Source organism: Girardinichthys multiradiatus, chromosome 14, assembly GCF_021462225.1.
Source record: "Girardinichthys multiradiatus isolate DD_20200921_A chromosome 14, DD_fGirMul_XY1, whole genome shotgun sequence".
Classification (NCBI taxonomy): Eukaryota; Metazoa; Chordata; class Actinopteri; order Cyprinodontiformes; family Goodeidae; genus Girardinichthys; species Girardinichthys multiradiatus.
In genome coordinates, this window is record NC_061807.1 from 14,729,742 (window position 1) to 14,752,062 (window position 22,321).

Consider the following 22,321-nt stretch of genomic DNA (forward strand, 5'->3'; position numbering starts at 1 on the left):
GTCGGATCGGTTTCTCATGTCAGCGTTCAACCGAGCTTTCCCAGATGAAATGCCATTCCTGTTATCTGTTCAGTTTGACGTGGAGCTTTTTAATGGTATTTATTGAGAAGGTTTTAAATATTATTCGAATATTCTAACAAAGGGAAAACATTACAAAAAGACAGAGTGGATTACTGAGAAGAGCTCTAATCTCCTAAACAGATGTTCAAATGTTTAAACCAATAAATCTTTAAGGATGAATTTTATTTCAGAATGATGCTTAACAAAAAGTGAACTGAAAGTCACAATATTGCATTATCTTGAGGTTCAATCACCTAAACTAGTGAATAACCATGATTGTCACCACTCCAGGTATAGTGTTTCTGACACCATGTACCTCTGCTTTCCTCAATCTTTTGATATAACCCATTTCTACAGCTGCCACCACAAACTCTTCACACGAGCTGCAGCTCATCTTACGCCGAAAGATCAGCTGAAGATTTAAAGCAAAGAGGTCAAAACTGGCTATATAATATATATATATATATATATATATGTATACATACACTGCTCAAAAAAAATAAAGGGAACACTCAAATAACACTACCTAGATATGAATGAATGAAATATTCTCATTGAATACTTTGTTCTGTACAAAGTTGAATGTGCTGACAACAAAATCAGACAAAAATCATCAATGGAAATCAAATTTATTAACCAATGGAGGCCTGGATTTGGAGTCACACACAAAATTAAAGTGGAAAAACACACTACAAGCTGATCCAACTTTGATGTAATGTCCTTAAAACAAGTCAAAATGAGGCTCAGTATTGTGTGTGGCCTCCATGTGTCTGTATGACCACCCTACAACGCCTGGTCATGCTCCTGATGAGACGGTGGATGGTCTCCTGAGGGATTTCCTCCCAGACCTGGACTAAAGCATCCACCAACTCCTGGACAGTCTGTGGTGCAACGTGACGTTGGTGGATGGAGCGAGACATGATGTCCCAGATGGGCTCAATCAGATTCAGGTCTGGGGAACAGGCGGGCCAGTCCATAGCTTCAATGTCTTCATCTTGCAGGAACTGCTGACACACTCCAGCCACATGAGGTCTAGCATTGTCCTGCATTAGGAGGAACCCAGGGCCAACCTCACCAGCATATGGTCTCACAAGGGGTCTGAGGATCTCATCTCGGTACCTAATGGCAGTCAGGCTACCTCTGGCGAGCACATAGAGGACCGTGCAGCCCTCCAAAGACTTGCCACCCCAACACCATTACTGACCCACTGCCAAACCAGTCATGCTGAAGGATGTTGCAGGCAGAAGATCGCTCTCCACGGTGTCTCCAGACTCTGTCACGTCTGTCACATGTGCTCAGTGTGAACCTGCTTTCATCTGTGAAGAGCACAGGGCACCAGTGGTGAATTTGTCAATCCTGGTGTTCTCTGGCAAATGCCAAGCGTCCTGCACGGTGTTGGGCTGTGAGCACAACTTCCATTTGTGGATGTCGGGCCCTCATACCATCCTCATGAAGTCGGTTTCTAACCGTTTGTGCAGACACATGCACATTTGTGGCCTGCTGGAGGTCATTTTGCAGGGATCTGGCAGTGCTCCTCCTGTTCCTCCTTGCACAAAGGTGGAGGTAGCGGTCCTGCTGCTGGGTTGTTGACCTCCTACGACCTCCTCCACGTCTCCTGGTAGCGCCTCCAGACTCTAGACACTACGCTGACAGACACAGCAAACCTTCTTGCCACAGCTCGCATTGATGTGCCATCCTGGATGAGCTGCACTACCTGAGCCACTTGTGTGGGTTGTAGAGTCCGTCTCATGCTACCACGAGTGTGAAAGCACCACCAACATTCAAAAGTGACCAAAACATCAGCCAGAAAGCATCAGTACTGAGAAGTGGTCTGTGGTCCCCACCTGCAGAACCACTCCTTTATTGAGTGTCTTGCTAATCGCCAAAGATTTCCCCCTGTTGTCTTTTTCATTTACACAACAGCAGTGAAATTGATTGTCAATCAGTGTTGCTTCCTAAGTGGACAGTTTGATTTCACAGAAGTTTGATTTACTTGGAGTTATATTGTGTTGTTTAAGTGTTCCCTTTATTTGTTTGAGCAGTGTATATTTATATAGCAAATTTTAATAGCAAATGATTGCCTGACAATTTGGGGCCTTAGAGTTAAATGTTCTTTACCCCCTAGTGACAAAATAAGTTTTTAATAAATATAATAATAAGGCCACGTCTGCCACGTTGTCTACTTCAAGCATTCAGCAGTGCATACAGAGTGTCTGCAGAGCTTAGAATGTGAAAACATATTATCTCTAAGACATTCAAATAGCATTTATATAAAATTTGAAGAATGGGGGCCTTTCTGTGATATATATATATATATATATATATATATATATATATAGCATTTCTTAGCCGCAATACACTCCTACCAAATTTTTCGTCAAGCCCAGAAAAATCTGAGGGAGCCTAGCGTAGCTCAAAATCTAATTGCTGATATTCTGGTATCAAATGCTTAGAAAGGCAGTACTGTGGTGTTTCTTAAAGCCAACTCTTTGTGTGCCATTGAAATGTGAGGGGTATTGTGCAAACAGTTGGTGTTTAGATTCACTTGAGGAATTGTTCATGGATCAGTGCTCTGTGTTGCACCAAATTAAAAGAAAATCCTTAAAAATGGCCAATAACTAGTCTAAAACTGACAAAAGAACACAACAGTCACTTATTCAACATGTCTCAGAAAATCTTCACTTATTCAGACAAAACCAAAACAAATCTAATCTGATATAAACTTTATGAATCAGGTTCACGTACAACACACTTTCCTTTTTTATTAAACCAAATAAATGCAAACACCGGACCTTTGTTTGATGATAGAAAACTTACAGCATGGACAACAATTGTTATGTCAGGTTTAGTACAGTTGACATTTATCAATTATGTTTTTATAATTCTATAAGTTTAAATAACAGAGGGACAGATTTTTACATGAAACAGTGATATATAAGGGAAAAGAAAGGAAAAATTAAGAGTGGAAACGTTGACAATGACTTTGATAAAATAACCCCATCATTACATCTGTCATTCAGTGGTTTAAAATTTGTTGGTGTTAGGTACCACTGTTCAGGGTTCCTACACATCTTTCACATAAAAAACAGACTTTTTTTTACTCGGTCTGTTATTTTTAGGAAAAAATACAAAACACTAAACTTCTCAATGAATTAATGGCCAATATTTCATTAGTAAACATGGAACCTGTGAAAAAACAAACATGAAAAGAAGAAAGGAAGGATACATGAAATGAGCGACAGAAGGAAGGGTACTTGAGTTAGGACACAAAAAAGGCAGGAGAGAAGGAAGGTGGGTACGACGCAAGGAAGAGAAAGAAGGAAAGAGGAAAAGACAAGGAAGGGATTTAAGAAAAACAGAAGGGAGGTAAGATACAAGGAAGGAAGAAGGGTAGGAATGACACACGGAGGGAAAGGAAGGATAAGAAAACGAATAGTAGAACCTAAGACAAAACGACGTAAGGAATGAAGGAAGGTCGCGATAAAGACAAGAAGGAAAGAAAAAGGGCATAAGGTAACGAGGACGAAGGACATTATATTTAGACAACTGGATTACTGATAAAAAACAGCAACTTATTTTCCTGGCTGACTGTTAACACCATGGCTTATTATACAAGGGTATGTCAAAGTCTCAGTGGTTTCACATCTTATAGAAAAATTAACTGCAGCTGAAGTCGATCAGTCTTGGACACATGGAGTTGTTCCTGAAGTTTTCTGTTGAAGTTTCTGGTAATGTTTCTGAGGAAGAAGAGGGAAGAAAATGGGACACCAAGAATGAGCCAAAAATTAAGTTTTATGAGTGTGTGTTTTTCTTAGCGCCTTTGTGCGTACCAGCAGGTTTTCGTAGTGTTTCTGGCTGCTGCAGTGGATTTTCTTCGCAGTGCTCTCATTCAAATAAAAAACAGAGCACAAATTACAGAAAAATCCAGACTTGGGAACCACGAATTCCTCACCTGGACAGGAACAGAAATTAAGAAACAATTTGTATGAATTTAAATTTCAAATTGCTGCCTCGTTTTCCTTCTTTTTACACATTTTTTATGTGTGCATTTCTTACCAAGAGGGTTTTCAGGATTAAATGGCGGCAGCTGGAGGTCCACAGGAACACTTGGAGACTGGGAACATGATCGTTTTGCTTCAGGCCCAGAAAGCTCCAGCCTCCGTTTATTAACGTCTAAAGAAGAACAAAGCTGATGCAGACATTATTCAGTTTTCTCTTGTTCTAAGCAGACTTCTCAGTTAAAACTGAGTCACAGTGGAAACAGATTTCTAAAACTTCTCCTGGTTATCGAAAATGTAACCTGTGATTAGACATATTGCACCTGTGAAAGTCCTTTTCTGAGGAAACACTTTCAAATTAGCAGTTCCACAAATAAATGTCTGAACCCTTCCCTTTTTTTTGTTTTCTTAATTTAGGCATATTGTACAACTCCAAGTAGAACATCCACAGTTCTACATCCATCTCAGACAAACCCGTTATTATTTTAAGGAGCATTGCTTTATAAGCGAGTTTGGTTTTTGGTACTAATTTACTAGTCTCTAAACTCATGTTTTTTCACCTTCTGCTCCCTTAACTGAGGTACAATTTGCTTTTAAGCCAATCTGTAAAGCTGTTAACCTTTTCAATATACATTTCAAAAGGACACATTTTCCTTTGCAGAATGATGCAAGTAGTTTTAAAAGGCGTCTACCAAGGCTCAATGTCAGGCCCTTTTATTTTCCATTTTTCTTCATAGCATGAGGAAAAATATGTCTACAGCTAAAATGCACCATTAAGCAGATGAGACTTAAGGCAAAAACACAAGGATTAAAGCAAGTAGCTGATCAAGTTTACAATAGCCCATTTCAGAAGACATTTCTAGATAGGCTTAAAGTGTTTCTTGCAGTCTCCATGATTTGTGCAACACGGCCAATATGATAGGGCGGCTAGAAGTCATTCTCCTGGTCCTCTCAATTGTCTAGCAAGGTAGTCACAGCCCTGCATTAAGCGACTTGGAGAGGGACAAGCCAGAGTTGAGGGAGTTATGCAGTGATGACGTGTGGCTTGACAAGACCAAGAAACCATTTCTGATGAGAGTAAGGTCAGATATATAATTAAAATGTAATCATCTACTCAACCAACAACAGGATTGCTACACTGAATGTGTCTACCATTATTGTTTTGGAAAGAATGATATGGAGAGACGTCTCAGACAGATTTTAAGTGTTTCTGTGAAGTCAATGCGGCGCCAAACCTCCTGTTGTCTCACACAGCGGGTGTCTTTTCTTAAAGGTCACAGCTGTGCAGGGTATGCCAAGAGGCTGCTTGTTTTAGGTTTATCGCTAAAATATCTTTTGAAAGAGGCTAATGTTTGAAATTGACATAAACAAACCTGGATCATCACTGTGTTTGCGTTTAGAAGAGCTTGAAGTTTGTATAGTATCATCTTCATCTGCTTTCTTGTCCTCAGTCTGACCAGCTTCATCTAAAGCTGAGAAATTCTAACACGAAACATGACGGTGATTAAAGCAACAATCTAAGCACATTTTTAACTGAAAGAGAAATATAACCGGGTTGTAGTTTAACCACACCTCTGTCTTTAGAGGGTCCACTAATTGCCCCTCCTGAATCTGAGGTTGGGCTCCAGGCATTATTGGCTTTTCTTTTGGATCCTCTTCGTTCTCAGTAATCTCATTCAGTGCAACAAGTTCCTGAGGTTCTCCCTCAGAGATCGTCCTGTCCAACGGCACAGCATTCTCTCCTGCCTCATGTAGAATCACCGACCCAAAACCATCTATTTCCACCTCCTCTATATCTTCCTCACGATTCTGCTCGTCATCCCTTGTTGTTTTTCCACTCTCCCCTCCTTCAACACTGCTTTGGCTCCTTCGCGCCACAGTTTCTATTTCCATGGACCTATCCCCCTGTTCATTTTCTGTTTTTCTAGCAGCAGCTTGAATTTTCTTCAGCTCTGCTTCCTCAGGGGCATCATGAGGATAATTTTCCTCCTTTGCGCCAACTTGATCTATATTCAATGAAACACCTATTGCTGCTGTTGTGTTATTTGTTTTCGGTGACTCTTTCCTGTTCTCTAGTCCATGACCTTTACCATTTGGCTGATTTAAGGAAGACTTGTCATCTTTCTTTAAATCTGTTTCCGATGTACTCTTCTTTTGTGCATCAGATCCTTCAGCTGATGGATCCTCTTTAGCCTCCATTGTATTTTCTTCTAACTCCAGCAGATTCTCCTCCTTTCTAATAGCTTCTTGTAGATCTAACGGCGAGGAAACGGACGGAACAGTGGTAACATTTGCAGCCATTTCATCTTTTGTTTCACTGTCCTTCTGCAGACTGCATGATACAGTCGTCGTTTTTTCTCGAAACTCAACTACTCCTAGAGATCCTACAATCTGACAAGCAGGCTTCTGTTCCTCGGTTTCTTTTTTACTTGTTTTATTGTCTTTCTTTTGTCGTTCCCTTCTTGATTTCTGTGTTATTGGTCGGTCATTTCTGACAGCATCCAACTCCTTATAAGTAGCATCCTCCTCATCAGTGTTCGCTACAACAGCATCACTCTTCTTTGTTGGTGTACTTTCCTTAAGAGGAACACTAACATCTGGTTTTAGAGTTTTATCTCTGTCCTTTTCCTGGGAATCTCTGGCTGGTGTGCACCTTCTTCTTGTGGGGGTCTTGTCTTCCCTTGTTTTGCTAGTTTCTTCAACCTTCTTGTCTTTTCTTCCTCTAGTAGATCTGGTCACCACTGGTTTGTCACTGGGACTCTCCTCTTCCACAGAGTCTAAAACTGTGAACATTTCTTCTTCTTTGTCAGATTTTTTAGGTTCTTTTACAGGAGCTGATGTCTTCTCATCTTTTTTGTTCCCTCTGGCGCTCCGTTTCCTACCAGAAGTTCTTGTGGTTGAGGTCTCTTGAACAGAATCATCCTCAATGGAGTCCACCACTTCATAGATCATCTCCTCGAAATCCTCGTGGCTCTTTTCCTCATCTTCTTTCTTCATCTCCTTTGTTTCCTCGTGTTTTTCGATGGTCCTCTCTTGCTTCTTTGATGATTTTTCTTTCTCTTGACCTTTAGATGTTCTGCTCCTTAGGCGACAATGTGTGGTTGGTCTATCATCTCCAGAGGTTGTTGCATCTCCTTTCTTTCGGTCTTTCTTCTCAGTTTCGGGTTCTGCCTCAGTTGTTGTTGGCTGATCTTCCAGTGAATCTATGACTTGGTAAACCTCTTCCTCTGTGGGTTCATCGTCTGCTTTAGGCAGCAGGTCAGTAGGACCTACATGTTTCTGGACTTTTAAAGTGTCTTCGCCGTCATTGTTTTCAAGAAGCTGGTCTACTTCACTAGAAATCTGACCAACCTCTTTGGAGGTTTCACAGATTTTCTCTGATAAGAGGATCTCTTCCTTTTGTTTTACATCTGCTGCAACACCACTGCTACTTTGAATCTGGTCGGTATCTTGACTTGTAACTTGATTTTTATCAGGTGTACCTCTGACTGACGATCCTTCAGAACTGTGGGTCCCTTTAGTCTCATCCTTTTCAGAAACCTGCATCTTTGTGGGACCTTCATCTCCATCATCAGCTGTAGCAGCCTGGTCTTCAGGTGCACTGTCCTGCAGCTTTGTAGACTCATCCATTTCCATTTCATGGCATTCATCTGAACAGGCCTCGTCATTTTCAGGACTTGCTACAACCTGAAGCCCTCTTTGATGAATGATCTGGTCCTGAGCAGGTTCAGGTATTTGGGTTTCAGTTCTTCTGTCTTGGTTTTTCTCCTTATGTTCCTTATGCTCCTGTTCATCAGTTTTTATATTGAGGGAATCAAGGATTTTTTTATTCTCTTTGTTACCCCTCTCCTTCTCTGTGGTTTTGCCATCGGTGTCCTTTTTCTTTTCCTTTCCTCTGCTTTTCTCGATCTCCTTGACAGTTTCATCTTTAAAATCTGTTTCCATCTGTCCCTCTGCAGAGAGAGCCATCTGGGATGACGTTTCACTATTGGACTCAATGGTATTTGCAGCACAACTCTCTGCTGATGCCTTGTGGTCAGACTTTGCCACTGTCCTCTCTCTAGGTTTTACACCCTTTTTATGCGCCTGCTGAGTTTCTCCAGATAACTTGATGGCTGATGAACGGGTACTTTGACCTGAGGATGAGGCTTCTGATGATGTGACAGAAGGCTTTCTCTTATTTGACTGAGCTTTCTGACCAGAGGAAGTTGGCATTTCTACAGACTTAGAAGAGGTGGAAGTAGATGTTTTTTGGCCACTGGATGATTTCTTGGGCTCAGAGACGCTTTTTCGCTTGTTTGCCGACACAGAGGTAGAACGAGAATATAAGTTGCCTTTTGCAGGCTTGGATGAGGAGGAGGCAGACCTTGCTGAGATCTTTCTGGCAGCAGAATGAACAGCAGAACTTCGCCTATCTTTTTTCTCCCTGGACGTTGTCTTAGATGAGGAGGGGTGATCTTCTACAGTTGTGTCGTCCATCTCTTCATTAATCTCATCAACTGTCACAAAGTCTCCAGAGGTAAAGTCAAGCTCATCAAATCGTCCTGAAGAAAAATCTTTATTTTTATCCTGGGTGGAGATAAATCAGTCAAAATTAAATTGCGTTAAATACTTGTGTAAAGTAAACAGAAAATAAAAGGAAAATCAACAGCAGCAGGAGGTATTTTTTCTTAATGTACGAAACACAAAGAGGTAGATTTGAAAGGGGAGAAAGAAAACTGAAATTTACTTTTCTAATATGTTTGTTTTCCTTTTTTGTATCTTCAGGGGTTGTCCTGCTTTTGGTGGTGCTCTACAAAACAAAAACAAAAATTTCACAACCAATTTTCCATGAATGCATGAAAAATAACGCATTTGTCTCAGTTTAACAGCTTCATCGTAAGGCTCAGAGTATAAATACTGATGAACTGGTTCCCCACTCTTACAGCTTGATATACAGTGAAGACTTATTTTGAAGGTTTTACATACAAATCCCCTCCTTGAACGCCTCCATCACCTTAATGTGATGGAGGGGTTTGAGTGCTCGAATGATCCTAGAGGCTATGTTGTCCTGGGCTTAAATGCCCCTGCCAGGGTCTCCCATGGCAAACAGGCTGATTCATGAGGACCACTCGGGAGTAGAGCCGCTGCTCCTCCACACTGAGAGGGACCATGTCTCTCGGCTGGCCTGGGAACGCCTCCGGCTCCCTCTGGAGGAGCTGGAGGAGGTGTTTGGAAAGAGGAATGTGTGGGCGTCTCTACTGAGTCTGCAGCCCTCACGACCCGGTCCCGGATGAAGCGGAAGACGACGAGTACGAGTAAATACAAACAAATCATCTCAATGAGATTAAAGCCAGCATTACCTCCTTATCCTTGCTTTCAGACGTGATTCCTTTAGAGCGTCTGTGCTTGTTGATTTCTGTCGTCAACACCTTAAAAATGTCCACGTCCATTTGGGGGAGTTCGGCAGCAGTCTTATGAGGCGCATTCGCGACCTTCTCAGCGTTCTGTTTTCTAGCCTTCACATCTGTAAAAGTTGATCCCGCTTTGCCAATATCCTTATAGACGGATCTGGCAGAGGTCGTAGGCGTCTGAGAAACTGAAGAACTGGTTTCGGGTGTAGGATGTCCTTTATTATTTGAAGAGTCGGAAGGACACTGAGAAAAAAAAACCAAAAAAAAAAACAGTGAGCTAAAGTTTTAACAGTAAAAAGTTTTAAAAAGGACATAAATAACTGACACTGTTGAAGTTTAAAGCATAAAAATCAGCAAATTTTAAGATTTAAAAACATTTGTCTGTTGTAACATCACATCATATTAATGCAGGTAATCTCATTTTCCTTCCTGACAGTTTGAGCTTCTTAAGTCTAAGAGGAGCTACAGATTCCCTCTGGATAAAGGTTTGCTCCGAAAGTCTTTTATCCAAAAATACTATTGGTGTTTTTAATTAACTCAAGTGAAGAGCCCACACAAACCTTTTGTATTTTACACTAATAAGTTAATTTATAACTTCATAGCTTTATTTTTGGTATTCTTTGTCCCTTTTAAAAAAAAGTTTTGCCCTGTGTGTTCGTGAGCTAAACTCAATTTCTCACTTTGTGAGACCATCAAGTAGCATATTCTATTTAGTTATGTAAAACAAAATGAGCAAAATGTATTTGTAAGATTTACTAAATATCTGCAGGTTGTTATTACAAGCTTACTTCTTTCTCAACACTGAGTAATTAGAACTTATTATATATTTGATTTTAATGTAAGGAACTCAAATAGATTGAACATTTGAAAAAAGCAGGGGTGGTTTGTTACTGCCAATAAAACGTAGAGGAAATGATGAATTTAAAACATCTAAACCAGAGATGGGGAATTATTCCTCACAAAAAGCCACACCAAGCAGCAGTTACGGTTGTCTGGGAGCGGTAAAATGGCTGAACACAGTTTTCAGTATATTTTTACTAAGAACAAAATACATTTTAAAAACATGTATCTTTTTCTTACTGTGGACATTGCAAGTGAAACCTAACATGCCACCCAGCATATGGACGTCTTTATATTTAGTTACACTTTACAAAAGTGTAACTAAATATAAACAACGTCTCATATTTCACTGTATGTTTAGTCTGATTTCATTCAAGTTGTAATTCTGGAGTAAAGTCTTAATCTTTTTTTTCTCAAAAACTGAGCACACGGTTTTCGGAAATAAATACTTGGGCTTTTGTCACGTTAAAAACTCTACATTCAAAATAAATCCTTCCTTTTTTTTGTCTTAACTCGAATCTCTCCGTTTACCAGTTCAGAGCCTGTTTATAATGGATGGATTCAACCATCCTGTGTCCCTTCCTTGTCCTGATAAACCACCGCACCGCTCCTAATTGAATGGGACTCACTGGAAAGTTTGGTGCCATGAAACCTCGACATAATCTAACAGGTGTCTTTTGTTAAGCTTTATGTGTTGAAACGCCACACCAGACAAGTCAAACAATTATATGACGTAGCTTCTAGTCACTAATTAGCAAAGTTATATAGAAAACTCTAAAGGCAACATGCAGACAGCAGAAGGAAGTAACATTTCAATGCTTATATTATGTTAAATCCATCTATGTGGTATTTGTAATTCCTCTCCTTCCTTTTTTTGCTAAAGTCAGAGTAGTCTGGTTGTTATTGACATCATTCAATTACCCACCTCATGAGGCCTCTTTCCTGGAGTCTTGGATTTTGGTACCACTGAAGCCTCCTTTTTCCCTCCAACTGATTTCACAGCAGCTTTCCTATTTGCAGTGGGTTTTTTGACAGTTTTAGCTACTTGCTTTGTAGAGACACCTTTTGCTTTGGAAACTAAGACTTTTGCTCTCGTGACAAGTTTGGCCGTTGTGGTGTTTTTAGCCTCAGATGATAAAGGCTTTTTAACCCTCCCAGTGAAGTAGGATTTAGTAGTTTGGGACTTGGTGGCACTGGATGATGCTGGTTTTCTGTGAAGAAGATCACAACAGGTTTGTTAAGAGGGGAGAAAATTAAAATGAAGGAAACGAGGTTCAAATGTTCTATTGTTTTACTAATTTAACAGGTAACCAGCTTTTTAAGAAATGTAGCTCCAGATAAATCTGGATTAAACACACCATTCAGGCATAACATTATGACAGCAAATTAGAATATTAAAGAAAGTTCTCACTCAAAATTCAATGTCTCAGAAAATTTTAATATTACATCAGATCAATAAAGAATATTTTAAACAGGAATGTCAAGGCTTCTGAGAAGTCTGTTAATTTCCCTGAACTTAATATTTAGTTGGGACTCATTGCATGAATTACTGCATCTATGCGGCATGAAAGCGATCAGTCTGAGGTTCTGCTGAGGCGTGATGGAAGCCCGGGTTGCTTTGATAGCTGCCTTCAAGTCATCTGCATTGTTGGGTCTGGTGCCTCTCATCTTCATCTTGACAGTACTCCATAGATTCTCTGTGGGGTTCAGGTCAGGCCAGTTTGCTGGGCATTCAAGCACAGTAACATCATGGTCAATGAACCAGCTGTTGGTACCTTTGGCAATGTGGGCCAGTACCTAGTCCTGCTGGAAAATGACATCAGCATCTTCATAAAGCTTATCAGCAGAAGGAAGCATAAGATGCTCGTAAATTTCCTGGTTAATGGCTGTGTTGACTGTGGACTTCAGAAAACCCAGTGGACCACATCAGCAGATGACAAGGCACCCCACATCAGCACTACGTGTTGAAACTTCACGCTGGTCTTCTAGTAACGTGGATTCTGTCCCTCTCCACTCTTCCTCCAGACTCTGGAACCTTGATTTCCAAATGAAATGCAAACTTTACTTTCGTCTGAAAAGATGGCTTTAGACCATTGAGCAACAGCCCAGTTCTTTGTTTCCTTAGTCCAGGTAAGACTGAGGAATGTGACACTTGTATACCATGTGTAGGATTGATCTGTGCATAGTAGCTCGTGATATGTCCACTCCTTATGAGGCTCCTTCACATTATTGAATGAACAATCCTCTCAAGGCTGCAGTTATCCCTGTTGCTGGAACAACTCTTCTTACCTCACGTTTTTCTTCCACTTAACTTTTTATGGATATGCTTGGATACATCACTTTCGTTTGCTTCTTTAGAAATGACTTCTGTGGCTTAGCCTCCTTGTAGAGGGTGTCAATGACCGTCTTCTGGACATCTGTCCAGTCAGCAGTCTTCCCCATGATTGTGTCGCCTACTGACCCAGACTGAGAGACCATTTAGAGGCTTAGGAATCCTTTGCAGGTGTTTTAAGTTAATTAGCTGATTAGGGCTTAACTCCACAAGTTTCCAATATTTACTTTTTTTCAAAGTATTATCGATACTACAAATGCTTAATAAATCTTTATACAACATATGAGTTTCAGTTTCATTTCCTCATTTTTCAGATGTACCTCTATATCCCACCCTAAGAGGTGTTGCGATCTCTTTCACTTCAACTGTCAGTGGTCATAATGTTATGGTTGGTCGGTGTATAACCAAGTCTTATAATATTATAATCGTCAAAAACTATTAAAACAACAGTATATAAACAACGCACTTAATCTAGGTTTCCAACATATTTTCCATTTTAAATTTAAATACTGACACATATTTCTAAACATCTTGGCAAACTGCTCATTTTAAAGCATAAATACTTATTCTAATAATCTGAATTGTTTTTTTAATCTATGTACATAAAGTAGAGCAACTCGCTACCAGTATACAGGTCCTTCTCAAAAAATTAGCATATTGTGATAAAGTTCATTATTTTCTATAATGTCATGATGAAAATTTAACATTCATATATTTTAGATTCATTGCACACTAACTGAAATATTTCAGGTCTTTTATTGTCTTAATATGGATGATTTTGGCATACAGCTCATGAAAACCCAAAATTCCTATCTCACAAAATTAGCATATTTCATCCGACCAATAAAAGAAAAGTGTTTTTAATACAAAAAACGTCAACCTTCAAATAATCATGTACAGTTATGCACTCAATACTTGGTCGGGAATCCTTTTGCAGAAATGACTGCTTCAATGCGGCGTGGCATGGAGGCAATCAGCCTGTGGCACTGCTGAGGTCTTATGGAGGCCCAGGATGCTTCAATAGCGGCCTTTAGCTCATCCAGAGTGTTGGGTCTTGAGTCTCTCAACGTTCTCTTCACAATATCCCACAGATTCTCTATGGGGTTCAGGTCAGGAGAGTTGGCAGGCCAATTGAGCACAGTGATACCATGGTCAGTAAACCATTTACCAGTGGTTTTGGCACTGTGAGCAGGTGCCAGGTCGTGCTGAAAAATGAAATCTTCATCTCCATAAAGCTTTTCAGCAGATGGAAGCATGAAGTGCTCCAAAATCTCCTGATAGCTAGCTGCATTGACCCTGCCCTTGATAAAACACAGTGGACCAACACCAGCAGCTGACACGGCACCCCAGACCATCACTGACTGTGGGTACTTGACACTGGACTTCAGGCATTTTGGCATTTCCTTCTCCCCAGTCTTCCTCCAGACTCTGGAACCTTGATTTCCGAATGACATGCAGAATTTGCTTTCATCCGAAAAAAGTACTTTGGACCACTGAGCAACAGTCCAGTGGTGCTTCTCTGTAGCCCAGGTCAGGGGAATGCAGCACCTGTAGCCCATTTCCTGCACACGCCTGTGCACGGTGGCTCTGGGTGTTTCTACTCCAGACTCAGTCCACTGCGTCCGCTGGTCCCCCAAGGTCTGGAATCGGCCCTTCTCCACAATCTTCCTCAGGGTCCGGTCACCTCTTCTCGTTGTGCAGCGTTTTCTGCCACACTTTTTCTTTCCCACAGACTTCCCACTGAGGTGCCTTGATACAGCACTCTGGGAACAGCCTATTCGTTCAGAAATTTCTTTCTGTGTCTTACCCTCTTGTTTGAGGGTGTCAATAGTGGCCTTCTGGACAGCAGTCAGGTCGGCAGTCTTACCCATGATTGGGGTTTTGAGTGATGAACCAGGCTGGGAGTTTTAAAGGCCTCAGGAATCTTTTGCAGGTGTTTAGAGTTAACTCGTTGATTCAGATGATTAGGTTCATAGCTCGTTTAGAGACCCTTTTAATGATATGCTAATTTTGTGAGATAGGAATTTTGGGTTTTCATGAGCTGTATGACAAAATCATCCGTATTAAGACAATAAAAGACCTGAAATATTTCAGTTAGTGTGCAATGAATCTAAAATATATGAATGTTAAATTTTCATCATGACATTATGGAAAATAATGAACTTTATCACAATATGCTAATTTGTTGAGAAGGACCTGTAAACACAGCAGTACTCTTTTGCTCTCTTCTACTTACTTTTGTGGAGCCGTCTTCTGCTCTTTTGTCAACGGAGGCTTCTCAGAAGCAGCAACCTATAAATAAATCAAATGCATTCTAAGTGAACTATTGAGAGTGTAAAGTTGGTGCCGTTAAGGACAAAGTGAAGTACCGTTGGCCTGTCAATATAGACTGGCAACCCCTTCACTTGGTAACTCTGTAGACTCTGCAGTTTCTTTGCGTCTTCTTCTTTCTCAAAATGCACCTGTGCCTACAGACAAATTAATAAAACACACATGTACAAGCAAACTTTAATATCACATCGGTCTATTTTGTGGTTATATCAGGATATCATACAACATATGCAGACATACTGTGTATGAATATAAAAAAAATACCTACCTGTAGTGTGGATCTGTATAAAATTACGGATTTGACTTTTCCAAGTTTCTCCATGGCTTCAACAATGTCAGTGTGGGAAAGAGAAGTGAAAACACCAGAGAGAGACACTGTGCTGGATGACATGGACCTCGCAACCTGAACAAAGGAGAAAATGAATAAATAAATAAATAAATAAATAGAAGCATGAAACCTATGCAGTCAGATTTTTGTAAAACGTGTTAGGAATCGAGGTTTGTCTGGTTACGTCTGTGTGTTAGACGGACACATCAGAATGAACCGTTTAACAGATAAAACGAGCTGCCATATTTGCTTGGTAAATTATACCAACCATCGACTTTGCTGAGGAGCTTGTCCTCCTTTTTGAATGGCTAGAAGTGGCTTTAGTTGATTTAGTAGAAGACGCCTTCTTTTCTGTCTTTGAAGAAGACGATGACGTGGCAGCAGAGGAGGATTTTAAATTAGCCAGCTCAGCCAGTAAGACAGGAGCCAAAGTTTTAACCATGGCCTCCAGGTCAGACTGTTTGGACAAAGACTGAACACCTAAAAGAACAAAGATGCAAAGTTTTGTAACTTAAAAGTGTGAATTCACAGATTCTTTTAAATGCAAAAATGTTTGCCATTCATCAAACCTGTTGTTTCCAGTAGTCTCTTAGCCAGTCTGTCTGCACTTCTGGATCTCTTACGCTGAGGTACTGATCTCTCCGCAGGAGACCACCTTTCATGGCTTCTCCGTGGTGACGAGCGTTTGTCGTCACTTCTTCTTGGAGATGATCGATGCTCGTGACTTCTCCTTGGTGAGGGCCGTTTGGCTTCTCTCTTCCTAGGAGGGGATCGTCTCTCGTAACTCCTTGAACGCGAGCGATAACGAGACGAGGTGGGGCGATCGTAGGAACGAGAGCGAGACCTAAAGGAAATAATTCAACAGTTTAAAACTATAAACTTCCCTTGGCACTTCTTGTAAGGTTTTAATTCAGACCTGTGAGTGTATCTAGATGCCTGCGGCGACCGTGATCTGCTGCTTCGTCTTTCCCTTCTACTTTCACAGCCATGATGGAGGTATGGGCTATGAGATCTAGAAGGACTAAACCGTTTTTCTCTTCTGTCCTGTTTTTCCTTTCTATCCTCTGATCCACGCTGGTGGTGAGGGCTCAGTGAATAGGGTAGAGCTTCATGTATGGACTTCTGGTGGCGGTTCTGCAAATTCTGGCCAGGAGTTGAGGGTTCAGAACGAGCATCTTTACCCAGAGCACTACAAAGAAACATGATCAAGTAAAGTAGAGTTGAACGAAAAGTAAAACTCTGAGACAACACAGTAAGCCTGGGTCAAAACTGTTATGGATGCACCGATGTGAGAATTTGGGCTGATTTCAAATTCAAAAATTAATACTGCTGTTATAGACGATAACTGATATTATATTCAATATCCCACGCTGCTAAACAAATACCACATGGCCAACCCCCTCCCTCCAGAAACAAAAACAACAAGACGGACATAAACATCGGTTATTGATTTCAGACCAGTTTTACTCATGGGGTCAATATCAATATGTAAAAAAACAAATGACAAACATCGACCGATATCAATGTTAATACAGATATCTCGAGCATCCCTAATAACTATGGATGCAATCATGATCCAAAGCCAGAGTTACCTCAGGAACTCTAGCGTCCTCCCATCCCACTCAGGGTATCTGTTGAAAAACAAACGTACCAATTAAAATCAAGACTGCTGGGTGTCGTTTGTGGACGAGAACATATCCAGCAGAAGAATGTTGGTAGGCACGTGATCCAAGGTGTAAGGTCATGGTTCCAATCAAGATATTTTTTAAATAATCATCGAAAACTATCAAACAAAAACGTGCGACAAGTAAACTTTTTGGTGTACTCTCTCTGACTCAAAGCTGCATCCTCAGTTGTGTATCAACATTTTGGGCAATTACTTTTTAAAACTTTTGGACAACTTTCATATGTAACAGCGTACAGACCACAATCAGGGCATTATGTTTTCCCACCCTGTATGAATGTGTTTACTCGCTTGTTGCAGTTCCTGGTCTGCCTGTATCGTGTGTTTTAAAGGTGGTAGAGCGGTTTAATTTGGGCGTTTCCTGAACTGCAACCAAGTATGCTAAAAGTATTCCAGTCACATTTAAACTTAATGAACCTGTGACATCAATCTCTATTCTCAAGCATTCTATGTTTTTTTTAAGGTGAATATTAGGAACTGAACTGACTGGGCGGTTTAGTCGTGTCAAGTTAGTGTCCAGCGTTGATCCGGCACCAAACAAGTATTTTACACATACTAAGCACATTATACAGAAATAAATGAACAAGACTGACCGTCCCCTTAGACGTCTGCAGCTCTCGAGATGAAGGCCAGTATTCTGGTGGGAGAGCCAGTCCTAAACAAATGTTTTAACACCATACTTGTTAGCATGCCTGAAATATACTCAGCGAAACCTTTAAAAAGAAATTCTCTGGATTTTTTTTAAAAAATGTTTCATACTGTAAAAAAGAAACTTAAGACATCAACCAATAAACAAAACAGTTCTTTGGCAATGAAAAAACAAATAAAACCCTTCAGGGAGAGTATCATCTTAAATATAAAGATAATTAAATCACATTTGACCTTGAATTTATAAACCTTGGTCAATATAACAACATTTTAACAAGGAAAATAAAACGTAAAAGAAGAAACTCTAGTGTCTATCTCTATAGTCGTCTTTGTTGTCAGGATCCGAGGTCCTCAAGCGTCGTCTGGAATGCGATCCGGATCAAATCACAAAAAAACCACCACAGGCTGTTAGGAGTTGAGTAAAGAGATGGCTGATGTGTGGGCCGGGGAGAAAGGAGAGACAGCATTTCCATCCCTCCACCGTCTATACCCATGTGTCCTTGCCGGGACGCGGGGGAGCTGGTGGCTATTTCCAGTAAATATTGGGCGAGAGGCGGGGTACACCCTGGACAGGTCACCAGTCCACCACAGGGCAACACAGATACAGAGGGATAAACAACCATGAACGCACTCATCCCTAAGAGCATTTAGAGAGACCAATTAACCTGACAGCCAGGTTTTTGGACTGTGGAAGAACGCTGGATTACCCAGACAGAACCAATGTATGCATCGGGAGAGCACGCAAACTCTACACAGAAAGACCCCAGGCTGGGATTCGGACCCAGGATCTTATTGAGCAAGGCAACAGTGCAACCAACTGCGCCACCGTGTAACCCAGAGACAGGATTTCCATTTTTTTTTTTTTTTTTATAAAAACAGTGTTAAATGAAACAAAATTTGATGCTTGTTTTAAAAAATCCAAGTCTTAGAAATAAGAGAGATTTACTGTTTAACCTGTTTAAAAAAAAAAAAAATCATCTTAACTCATGAGGAGAAAAACCCAAAACGATTCAAAATCTTGTCGCGTTCCACCGGTCGGTCACCTGATCCACTTTGTTCTGGTCAATGTCCATTAGGCTTCTAGTTTCAATTTTCAGCAGCTGACTCACAACTTGGCTCCTCATCATTTTACATGCAATTATAAAACAGCCAGGGCTAATCTGGTAGCATTTGTTTTATGCTAAAAAAATATCAGTCCAATTAAAAAGGCCTTTTCTGACGAGTGTCAGTCAATCAAATTGCTTCAAAATCATTAAGGTAAACCTTGAATTACAAACGTTGTTCAGAACAACTGAGGTGGGCCACATTTTGGCACACAACCTTAAGCTTTGAACATATGATTGTTAGCAGACTAGGCCGAACAATGAACTGCTGAGATTTAACATCCACATGAAACAGCGCAGGCTTCATTACAATCATCTTTAATCAACTGCTGCCCCAATAAAGAGTATGTTCTTAATCAAACATAAAAGAAACAAAAAAATCATGATGGATTTGTCCAACATGAACCAACAGTGGCAATGGGAACAATCTGCAGCCTTCCACTCACCTTCATACTGGTACATTCTTTCATACAAAGACAACAGGTATGAGGAAATATTCTTGGTGTTGCTGCAGCGTAGTCTTGCATCATGGCAGATGTTGGCAGAAGATTGGACGGCCCCACATGACTCATGGCACCCATCTGGCTTGGCCCTCGTGTAGGTGGAGCAGCACGACCGGGGATGAGCAGTAAAGGTGCCGGCTTCGTAGAGGGAAAACCTTCAGGCTGTGTAGGTTGCTGCAACATCTGGACCTGCTGCCACTGTTGAGGCCGGGCATTAGTCTTCTTCTTCTTCCTTTTTTTGGTAACTTTTGAGGGTTGCCCTCCAGATCTCGTCTGATCATTGCCGTGACTCTCAGCATTACTGTGAATAAGCACAAGCCCAGGACGCCTAGGGTGAATTCCATGAATCAACTTACAGGGTGGCTTGGACGGCTGGGTTTTTTGAGCTGGTCCTGGTTTCTTTAACTGAAGAGTTGTGGGGACTTCACACATGAGTTGTCTCATATCAGTGTCCTTGTTCAGTTGTCCGAAAGAGGACAACTCTGATTTTGAAGTATGTCTATAATCAATCACGTTACTTGGTTGTAGGAACGTGGACAGTTCATCTGGATTCAACATTGGCCCCCTGGAGGTACTCAACTTGTTCATTTCACCCACACTTCTGATGGCCTGAGATTCACTGTAGGGCTCTGACTGATGAAGTGCGGTTGGAGTTATCTTTCCCTTCTCCAGACGGATTTGCCTTAAAATGTAAGGTAGGTTCTCAGGGGTGATCTGGTCTTCAGGGTATAGGGTTAGGTGGTCCAAGTCTTCCTTCTGAAGCCCAAAGTGCAGGAGGATGTTTGTAGCCGACTCTGAAGTGTACTTGCGAGGAGGCCCAGACTGGTCTGACATAGAAGAGTCATAATCACGAAAACCTATGGGTGCTTGGATCCCAACGTCACCACTGCTTAGAAAGCTGGATGAAGCAGATGAATACATTTTTGATGACTCTTCCACCGGAGCCCAGTCCAAAGGGGTGCTGCCACTGTCGCCAGAAGACTTCAAAAATGAGGGCATCCCTGTGTTTGAGGAAGAAAACGTGTCTCTTTGAGCCTTGGAAAATTGGGAGTTTTGGCCTGCAAAATTTTGCATCGCCTCCTCCCTGGCTCTGCTGATATTCAAGTCCAAACATCTGTCTATGTCCTCATCTACTGATATCTTTTTCCTCTCAGGTCTGTAGTTTACTTGTAAAGACAGAAGGGACGGTAAAGGTCCACCAGTGGGCCCACGATTGACAGAAGAAGTTCCAGAAGAGCTGAAGCTGGATCCTGAGCCAAGGTGAGGCAATGGCCTCCGAGGGTCCCTCTCCATCTGTCCACTGGAGAGTCCATATGGCCCCTGGGGGGAAGTCTGTTTACCCGTGGCAAAGGGATTATACATCGGATGAGACATGGTGTTGGCAAGCGTCTGAAGGTTCAGTAGATTTATGCCCACACCAGTCGCCGAAGGTGGTTTAATAGGTAATCCGGCAGCAGGTGTGTTGGGAGTTTGCTGTTAAGAACACAGGACAGCCGCACACAGCGAGAACATCGTTCATATATTTAGCTGAGGCAACTGCAAAGATGGAGCCTGCCCTCCTGTCAGAGGCCAGCTCCCGGGAAGCCCACCAACACGGGGGCCTCTTTAGGTGCCCAGGAGCAGGGACACAGGGTGCAATTCTACAAAAGCAAAGAAAAGCTGGAAAGTTTAAAAGAACAAAGAATGGGGTTAAAGACTGGGACTAAACTTCTGCTTTGCGGACGAATGAAATCCAACATTTAGAAGGTCCCTGTCCATTAGCTAACTCTTCTGTTAGCCATTCAGGTTTGTTAATGTAAGTTTCATTCATGAGAAAGGCTAGAGGGGGAAATACATCAAGAATGGATAGAGGAGACACCATCACAGCAATTAATACTTAACTAGAAAAATGTATTTGTTTTAATTGTAACCATCTCTAGAGAAAAAACTATAGCAACCGAAAAAATCTCGCAAAATGCGTGTGCTTTTGATTATTGTTAGTTATTACTATATATGGTATAACTTAAATAACCCCAACTATAACAACTTCTCAGTCAAAATAAAAATTTTAACGAGTATTTTCGGAAAAAGAAAAAAAAAAGATGCGTTAGAAGTACATTGACTGTATCGATTATATCTGAAATGATTCCCCAATATGTTGTGGTCTTTGTTTTCCTGATCAACATCAGGAAAACCATCGGCAGAGTCGATAAGACTGTCAGCACTGTGGTCAGCTAGGAGATGGGTCCTCAGGTGACTGGAAGCATCTGGTGAAAGCTGCGAACAGCACCATCCGATGAGTCCTCATTAAGCTAGGCTGCTGTCGCAGAGCAGCAGACGAGCTCTGGGATTTATATTATGACGTATTTAAGAGGCTGTTAAACACCATATGACCTGGAAAACCGAACGGGACTATTTTAACTTCGGTTCTATAAACCATCGGTAAATGTTACAAATTTAGAATATTACATTAAGCAACAGTCATACGTCGATGCTAAGATTTCCTTCGGCTACCGGGGTACAAAAACGGTCACAAATTAAAACCGAGGACCGTTACTTCTCATTAGTCGCCATTTTGTCATCCACATTAGTTACATACCACTCAGTAATAATGAATATCTTCCACTTATCACGAACTCAAACAGCCCCAGAGGTCGATTAAAGATTTAGTTGTAGAATCCTCCATTAGCTTCTCCTGTCTTTAGCATCCGTGAACGGACATGACCTTCCTGCATTTCCGGTTCGCGAACCTTCAGTGTAAAAGCACGAACGCAACTAACCAACCAGGCACGGGGTCCGCACCATTTTCACGACGGCGTATGCCTGAAGACCGTCATAGCATTTAAATAGTTGATCTGCTATTTTAATCAGACGTATAAATAAAACAGAACAAGCATTATTTACCCTGTTAGAACTATTTTCCTTATAGTGATACATCTGCATCTTTTACATTTTAGCCTGACCAATGAGCTTCTCAGAACTCGTCTAGACGCTCCACCTGGAACCATACTGTTTTTAATTAACATAGACCTTAACATAGAAGTGGGCTGTTTTAAAGGTTCTTAATCATGTCATTTTATTTAGGTTGTTTGTCCCTAAAGTACTTTTGTTATAGGTATAAA

The 22,321-nt window shown here is 41.1% G+C and overlaps 1 protein-coding gene across 1 annotated transcript; it reads right to left on the reverse strand.

Moving 5' to 3' along the window:
- Window positions 1-2,796: 2,796 nt before the first annotated feature.
- LOC124880394 (zinc finger protein 638-like) lies at window positions 2,797-21,929 on the reverse strand. The gene is made up of 18 exons (XM_047385479.1): window positions 21,799-21,929; window positions 19,164-20,860; window positions 17,560-17,621; window positions 16,875-16,913; window positions 16,199-16,471; window positions 15,852-16,126; window positions 15,551-15,762; window positions 15,223-15,357; window positions 14,993-15,091; window positions 14,860-14,915; window positions 11,217-11,502; window positions 9,401-9,694; window positions 8,788-8,850; window positions 5,631-8,627; window positions 5,432-5,540; window positions 4,117-4,233; window positions 3,891-4,012; window positions 2,797-3,797 (listed from the first exon to the last, which is right to left on the reverse strand). The coding sequence occupies exons 2-18, from the start codon at window positions 20,592-20,594 to the stop codon at window positions 3,738-3,740; spliced, it is 6,630 nt and encodes a 2,209-aa protein (XP_047241435.1). The 5' UTR covers window positions 20,595-20,860; window positions 21,799-21,929; the 3' UTR covers window positions 2,797-3,737.
- Between the last annotated feature and the right edge of the window lie 392 nt (window positions 21,930-22,321).

What these genes read in the sequence shown, in the direction of transcription:
- LOC124880394 (XM_047385479.1), bottom strand. Translation starts at nt 20,594, where the DNA reads ATGTCTCATCCGATGTATAATCCCTTTGCCACGGGTAAACAGACTTCC. An exon ending in CTGAAAGCAAGGATAAGGAG is followed by an intron (nt 8,851 to 9,400) that starts GTAATGCTGGCT and finishes TTTGTTTTGTAG; the next exon opens with AGCACCACCAAAAGCAGGAC. An exon ending in TAATCCTGAAAACCCTCTTG is followed by an intron (nt 4,013 to 4,116) that starts GTAAGAAATGCA and finishes GTTCCTGTCCAG; the next exon opens with GTGAGGAATTCGTGGTTCCC.